The sequence below is a fragment of the Monodon monoceros genome, unplaced genomic scaffold (assembly GCF_005190385.1).
Source record: "Monodon monoceros isolate NGI ecotype Baffin Bay Population unplaced genomic scaffold, NGI_Narwhal_1 Super_Scaffold_9, whole genome shotgun sequence".
Lineage (NCBI taxonomy): Eukaryota > Metazoa > Chordata > Mammalia > Artiodactyla > Monodontidae > Monodon > Monodon monoceros.
In genome coordinates, this window is record NW_021703786.1 from 5,649,825 (window position 1) to 5,658,125 (window position 8,301).

General features: G+C 43.0%; 1 protein-coding gene across 1 annotated transcript in view; it reads left to right on the plus strand.

The window, feature by feature from the left end:
• ANKFN1 (ankyrin repeat and fibronectin type III domain containing 1) overlaps nucleotides 1-2,717 on the plus strand; it is a 152,343-nt gene extending 149,626 nt beyond the window's left edge. The window contains exon 18 of the mRNA XM_029212880.1: nucleotides 1,921-2,717. Within this exon, the coding sequence (XP_029068713.1) occupies nucleotides 1,921-2,717 (797 nt within the window). The remainder of the gene's footprint in view (nucleotides 1-1,920) is intronic.
• Nucleotides 2,718-8,301: the final 5,584 nt, after the last annotated feature.

The window sequence follows — 8,301 nt, forward strand, 5'->3', positions numbered from 1 at the left end:
TGCTTATTGGCCATTTGTATTAATTATTCTTTGAATTGTTGGTTATCTTCTACCTGTCAGATTGTCTTCTTACTGATTTACAGGAGATCTATATACATCCTGTGTATTAATCTTTTGTTATACATGTTATTACTATTTTCTTCCAATCTACCACTTACCTTTTTACTTTGTTTATGTGATCATTTGTTTTACAAAGTATTAAACTTTAATGTAGTCAAATTTATCAGTCACTTCTTTTCTGACTTCTGGGGTTTTGTCTTGCTTAGAAAGACCTTCCTACCCAAAATTACAAACATACTGTCTTCTAATACTTGTACAGTTTGCTTGTTGTATTTAAACTACATGGAATTTATTTTTATATTTGAGATGAGGCAGGACTTTCTCTAATAATTTACTAAAGGGATAACCAATTGTCCCAACACTATATACTGAATAATCTATTCACTCCCCTACTTTGAAATGCTATCTTTACCACATGTTCAATTATCACACTGAATTAAGACTGTTCCTGGACTTTATATTTCTGTTCTACAGCTCCATCTGTCCATCTGTACACCAATACTACAAAGTTTTAATTACCAAAGCTCTATAATATGTTTTGATACCTCATAAATCAGGCTCCTCCCTACTGTACCTTAAAAAAAGTTAGCTATTCTCACAAATTTTCTTTTCCAGATAAATTTAAAAATCAATTTTCTAAATTCCATTTAAAAACCCTATGGAGGGGACTTCCCTGGTGGCACAGTAGATAACACTCCGTGTTCCCAATGCAGGAGGCCCGGGTTCGATTCCTAGTCGGGTAACTAGATCCCACATGTATGCCGCAACTAAGAGTTTGCATGCCACAACTAAGGAGCCCACCTGCCACAACTAAGACCCTGTGCAACCAAATAAAAACTAAAAAAGAAAAAAGCAAAAGAAAATTCTATGGAGATTTTTGAATGGGATTGCCCCAAATTTAGAGATTTCTTGTTCTTTTTAAGAGGACTTTCATGTTTTCAAAATGAGCATATATTTACCAAGTACCTATTATGGACTGAGTTCTGTGGGAAATTCAAAGGATTTTAAGGCAGTCTTTGCCCTACAGAAATGTACAACCTGATTGGGAAAAAGATATAAACAACTAGTGCATTAAATGACAAATATCTACAGAACTAACTTGTGGCTCGGTATGATTAGTGTAGTATGCCCTTTGAGGCTGATTTTCACCTCTGATTTTACTTTTGTTTTTTTCTTTGGCCTTAATTTTTTTTCGTTTTAAACACCTGACAACGTGGTATTTATACATATAAACCATTTATTTTTTTTTTTACAGTCACCCTAAGTAAGAAGTTCTACTGTCATCCCCATTTTGCAGATAAAAAAACTGAAGCTCAAAGAAGTTAAGTAACTTTCCCAAGATCACAGAGCAATCTGGAGGACAACTAGGATATGAAACCAGGTTTCCCTGACTTCCGCCACCATAATGCCTCCTCTCCTTCCTTCCCCCTTTTAAGTTCCTGCTACTTTATTAAATGTAAAAATCATCTCTGAAATAAAAGTAGGGAACAAATAAATGAATGACATCCACCTTTGTTCCTGTTTCATCCTCTCTCCACAAGCCCAGTGAACAGTAAAATCAGATGTGGGGAAGGAGGGCACGTTCCCCTCTGCTGCTGCAAGGGGTGGTTGGTCCTGTCCGAGTTCCTCTCCTTCCTTTCCCTTTTAGCTAAGAACTTACAGGGCCCTACGCCGAATGAAAAAGTGCGGCCCCTTGTTCAAAAATTATTAAAATGTCAAGAAATGAGAGCAGACCACTAAACGAAGCGCAAGCCCTTCTAGGCACGGAAGAGGGATGGGGGAGGGCCTCAACCACAGGACCCTCCTTGAGCCCTGGCTAGGAGTTTCTCTTGTCTCTAACAGCAGTCTCTGGCTTTGCAGATTCACAGCCCTGCTCTGACGAAGAAGGCTGCTCCGAAGTCTTCCTCCCCACTGACAGCGACTACGACTCCAGTGACGCCCTGAGCCCCCGAGACCTGGACCTGGTCTACCTGTCATCGCACGACATCGCCCAGCAGGCCCGAAGTGGCCTGAGCGGAAGCGCCCCCGACGTCCTGCAGGTGCACGACACGAAGCCTCCGTCGGGGCCACGCCAGGACGCCCAGGGCCGCGGCCCGGGGCCCAAGGCCGACCACTCGTGCACCGAGCTCCTGCACAGCCTGACCCTCACAGGCCCCGCGCCCAAGGACCACGCCAAAACAGCACCGGGCGCGCGGCCGCCGCTGGGCTTCCTGGGAAAGGGGAGGCTGGCCAAGTCCCCGCACTACGGCGGCTTCAGCCGCCACTACCGTTGGCTGCGCATGCACAGCGAGACGCAGTCGCTGTCGCTGTCCGAGGGCGTGTACACGCAGCAGCTGTCCCGGGCCTGCGACCTGGGCCAGGAGCCCGGGGAAGCTGAGCGGCTGGCACCTGCCCAAGAAGGGCCGCGGGGCCTGGCTCTGGCCCACGCCGCCAGCCTCCCAGAGGAGCGGAAGGGCAGCCTCCAGGTTCCCAGGCCTGCGGTGCGCCGCATCTACGTGGAGCCCTACCCGGCGGCCCTGATGGACGCCAAGCCTTGGGAATCCTTGAGCCCGCCCGCCGGAGGCCCCTCGGGTCTGCCCAGCCTCACGGGCCCAGAGATGAGCCCGGAGGGCCCGACCCCCTCCCCTGTGTCGGAAATACTCAGCAGCATGCTTTAGGGAGGCCCACGACTGGCTGTCCACAGTTCCACTGTGCGTCCCTGCATTTTCCATCACCCCACCCCCAGCCTGCCCCCACCCCACCGTGTCCCCACCCATTTTTAAATGGTTTGAATGTTAAAAACCCAAAGGTTACAGGTTCAAGGTCCTCTTTTTTAGAGTTGGAGTGGAGGCGACAGTTGCCAGTGTCATTCCCAGTTCAGCCTATAAAGGGCGTAGAAAAGCTTTTGTGTCAACATGGAGTCCTGGACACAACGGTTCAAACATGCCATCCTATTGGTGGCACCTGTGGCGGAGGTAGGACAACCCAAAGAGCCACCCTCAATTCTGCAGCTGGCTATGTAATCTGACTCCTGAGCTTAGGCTCTTTCATGCATTTGTGATTGACAGGGAGGAATTCTATAGATGAAAATAAGATTAGCATTGTTTTTCCCTCCATCCCAAACCTTTAGAAGAGTTTGGGGAAAGAAGCCCAGTTTGTCTCTCTAGGGGATAGGGTCAGTGGACTTGTCCTGGGTTCCCCGTCAGCTAAACCAAGTCGTCCCAAAGTGCAGCGTTCTCAGCGGCTCACCAAATCCAGTTTATCGGTCAGCACTGATCTAGTTAAGTAGGCCTTGGACAGGCCTTTTCTTCACTTAGTGCTGTGTGGAAACCTCCAGAAACAAACGTAGAGGAGGCTTCTCTTCTAGCTCTGTCTTGCAAAGGTAGAATAGGGCGGGAAGCAGCCCTTCCTGTACACTCAGCTCCCGTTCAAGCATGAAGATGGGTCGTGTATTATTCCAGGGTGCAAGGAGATGGCTGAGTTAAGTGAAAGCCTGGATTACACACAAGATAAGGGGAGGGAGAGAGACATGTGCAAAATTGTGTTTCCTTTCCAATCCTAAAATAAGTAAAGCCATGGTGGGGGCTGTGTCTCTGTGAATGATAGTGGATCTGCTGCAGACTGAGCAAGAAAGTGCCCTTCAGATGTGGCCAGGCAGGGATGGAGTTTTCTCAGTGACACAGGCACATCTACTCTCCCCCACGTAACAGGTCATGGGACAGACCGTCCAGAGCTTCGGTTTCTGCCTTCCCCTTTTCAATCCACCCTTCCAAAGTCAGTTTTGCCCCTAGATCAGTTGGCCCATTGAGCTCAGGGAAAACCTTTCCTTACAAGGCCTTGCCAGTGGTTCCAAGGCTATGCTCAAAGACACCTGAAAATCTTGCTTCGGTCTCACTGCCTCCCACCTGGCTTTCTCACAAAGGAGGAACCAAATCAAAGAGCAATCACACTGCGTATTCAGAACAGGCATGAGCCTTCTCTCCTTTCCTGGAGCCAAAACCCATTCAGTTCACTGATATTCTAAATGGTCCTTTTCTGCTTCACAGGCATTTTAGTTAAATATTGCTCTTTATGGCCCTACCTCTGTCCTCACAGTTCTACCAGTCCTCCTCATGGGAGTTCACACAAAGTCCCCTGTTCACAATGTTATTCCGATTCCTTCCATTTTTAAAACATTTGATTTAAACATAAATAATTACCCTGGTGGAAAGGTACAGATTTGGCCCATGGCCTATGGTCATTAGAAAACTAAAGCCCAGAGCTCAGTCTTTATTTTTTTAAGAGATTTTATACTCAATAACCAACCCCCCGCCCCGACCCCCCACTCCGGCCGAAGAATCTTGATCAGAATCACTGCAGCTCCTTTTCCATGCCTGGGAGGATTTTAAAATGCAATTTTCTTCTGTTCTGAGTGAATTCTATATGTATGGAGTGTTAGAACTAGAAGAGAACCTAAAATTAGTCTAGAAGAGAACCTAAAATTAGTCTAAGTCCTTGCATTCACAGATGAAGCAGTTAAGGCCCAGAGAGATAAAGTGACTTACTCGAGGTCACAGAGCTGGTTTTAGTCTCAGAGTCTGGGTCAGAATCCACAACCATTCCCTTTACAGCAGACTGTCCCAGTGGGAATTGGTACACACCTAGTCAACTTTTGATGTTCTATAGGCTGCTTACCTAGTTTACAGGTAATTCCAAATTCAAATCCTTCTCTCAACCTTTACCTAACAGATTTCCAATATCACAGAGCTCTCTGTTGCCAGAAATTACAAATTTCATATACTAGATATCTAAGCTAATTAATTAATTGTAATTAATTTAAAGCCTAATCAGGAGAAATGCATTTAAAATTACTTACCATACGACTCCCATTTAAAAACGAAAATAAGAGTCATCTCCACTCAGTTTCTTACTTCTAATTATAAGACAGGTTATATATATTGAATGAGTTTGTGAGATGAGTTGCTGAAATTGTCAAGGACTCAGAAACCAAGTGATTCCCTGATCATGACCTTTCTGGTGGCAAGGAAGGAAGTCTGTGACTAAATTAGATGGAAGACATTTGACAGGCAGCAAAAGCAAAGACTGACCCATCCTTCTGACCCTGCATTTGGTCAGCACGTTTTGACACATTGGACCAAATAATAACTCATTAAGCAAAATGGCATTAAATTCAAACCCACTAATTTATATTAGGCACATGGGGTTATTTTTTCACCTTCTATGAGGAAAAGAGAAGCGTGCCCATGAAATGAGTAATGAACGTTAGATTTCAGTGGGCATACTTAATCAACTTGAAAATGCATTTTCCTAGTGATATTCCTATAGAAAGGTGGAATTGAGGAAAGCTGTATCCTCAATAATTCGCTATTTGTTCAAGAAGTTTCCCTCTACCCATACCTCCACTTTGCAACATCTTGTGAGCCTAGTTTAAATTAAAACATTCTTGTGAGAGAGAATTGTTTTCTCTAAATCACAGTCCTTTATTCATTTGTCCAGTCTTCTCATTATAGAAACTTTACAAAATCTGAGGAGTTTTTGTTTGTTTGTTTTGCTTTGTCTTATCGGCTTTGTTTTTTTTTTGTTTTGGATATGATGGACTTTTTTCTTTCATTCTTTTTAAGTCCAACTGGGGAGGCTCTGGAGGAAACTTTCGTGTTTCAGGTCTTCTTTTCCACCGTGTTTCTGACATGCTTAATTCTCACCTGTATTAGCTCGTCATTTGTGAAACCCTCAAATATCATTGACTGAGGTCCTCCCATATGTCCGTCTCTATTCCAAGTCCCACAGAGAACAAAAGAATCAAGTATGAAACAGATTCCCGGGCCACAGGGAGCTCACATTCTGCTATGAGTGTAGCCGTCATCACCATACATTTTCTTATCAATGTCTTAGAAGAGGCAGGAGCCTGTCGCCTCGGCCAGGCCAACATAGTGCATGTTGGGCTAGGCATCTTTGATTTCACTCTTGCTATCTATTCATAAAAGAGGATAGCCTGGAAAATGCAATTCATCAATGTATATGCTCGGCAACCATTTACAAGGCTATCACATCCTCTTCCTTCGCAAGGGTACTCGGGAGACAGTCATCAAAAACATTCACTCTAGGGAGTGGGTATTTTAAGAAGTGGTTACTTAAGATAAGAACCATTCCATTTTAAGAACGTTCACTAATGTTCAAAGCAATAATTACACTGGAGAAAATGGTTGCATTTGATTTGAAAGTTGAATCCAGTTAGTAATAATATTCCTCCAACCCCCACTCCTGAAGGATCCCAAAGCACTTTATGAAAAGCACTGACTGAAGCTTGGTTGGGCCCCCCTAAAAAGACCTTGTCCGGGAGCCACCTGGCAAACACCTACCCCATCCTTGCCAGGAGATCATGCCAGACAAATGGGAAAGAGGACTGGCCTCTCATTCACTGTTATCCTGCCACACGAACGTGCACCCTGATGAATGCTGAGTTCTTCCCTCGAAGACAACAATTTTAGACAAGTAGGCACACCAGAAAACCTCAGCTCCTTGGCCCTCTTTTGTTCATCACGCTCCAACCAAGATGTACTCCCTTTCTCTTGGAGAACTGTCAACTCAAGCTGTTAAGGGGTCTGCAGTGCATCTCAGGCCCCTAGTTATGTCAACAGCACACAGAATTCACTGGCCCTTTAAAATTGATACTTGTTGGAAAGATGATGCCATTATTCTATGGCTCTCTCAACTTTGCATGTAGCAGAGCTACAGCAGAGAACTTGCATCTGTTAATATTGTTTATTGAACTATAACATACGAATTAGAGAGGGTAGTTATAGATTAACAAGAGAGCACTCTTAGCGAATTGAAAGTGCTACATTGTCACTTTATAAAGTCTAAATATTTTTCCAGATGATTCAATTAAGCAAATATGAACTTTTTTCTTTTTTTTTACCTTTAAGGAAATTTGTAAAGGAGCTATTTGGAAAGCAATGATACCTCTTCACAGGTAGTAGGGTGAATAAGGAAAAAACCTGTTTCTTTGCTGGTCACCTTTCATAAGATGTTCAAACACATGGCTTATGACTGTTAAGCTAAACTTCAATGCGGCCTTACAAACAACAAGGGTAGTGTATTTGAAACTATGTTGTACAGCTTGGAAACTTATTCTAAGATCTTAATTCAGAGTTTTTCTGAGGTGTTGAACTTTGCCATTAGCAAAAAGTATTTTTAGAAAAATCTATTGACTGTTTATGAAGCACTGATTTTGCCATATTTCGGGTCTCTGGTTTTTCCACCACATCTGCACACAGTGGTTATATATTTTTTTTAAATTATTTCTTCCATTTCCATTACTAATGAATTTGTAAAATTGTTATTCAAAAGGACAGCTGGTTTTGCTTCAATAATCAGACAGGTGGACCTGTGACAATATTCTGTTTGGATAAAGGAAGTAGGAGGTTGTTGTTGTTTGTTTTAAATATTATCCTAGGGTCTTTCCTCTCCAGATATATACATTCTTTATTTTAGCAAAGCCAGTATTTAACTTAGTGGTAAATGTTGAGAAGGTATTAGTTAATACTCTTTGTTCCTCTTCCTTCATTCCATGACATGAAAGTCCGACTATGCTTTCACAGTAACCACCATCCAGTAGCTGATTTATAAAAGCCAAGACTGGCAAATTGTTGTGTTCAGTCACTTTGAGTTGCTGTGTTGCTTCTTGCCCTGTGACAAGGCTGACGTTTGGGGATTCTCACGTATATGGTCACAGCATCAGTTTAATGTTTGTGATGGAAAAAGAATTTAAAGAAGCGTGGGGTGGGGGAGTAGGGGTGTTTTATAGGAAAAGTAATTTCACTGACATTCTATCAGGCAGTGTTTAATTGCTTCCTGCCTAATGTGTACATAGTAATTTGGCTGATTATTGGTTGTTATTTGTTCAGAATTGATTGTATCTCATTGCTATGTATGCAACTGAGTGCATGTAAAAGTTTAGACTTCGGTATGTTATCTGCACAATTTCGTGTGCTTTAAACCTCTGTAAATGTACAGATGAATCATGTGTGGTGTGTTAAATGTGACCTCCAATCTTGAAACGATAGTATTTTGTAGTATGTACTTTTGCAGACTCTTTGAACATTTTAAACAGACATTGTAAATGGCCAATACCCTCGATCAAAAACAGCACTGGTAAAATGCATGCCTCTTGAGACTACCAATTTATAAGAGGTCAGGGGTTAACAAGAATTAAGGTAATTTTTCTAACGGCAAGTATTTTTGATAATTTCCTACATGCCT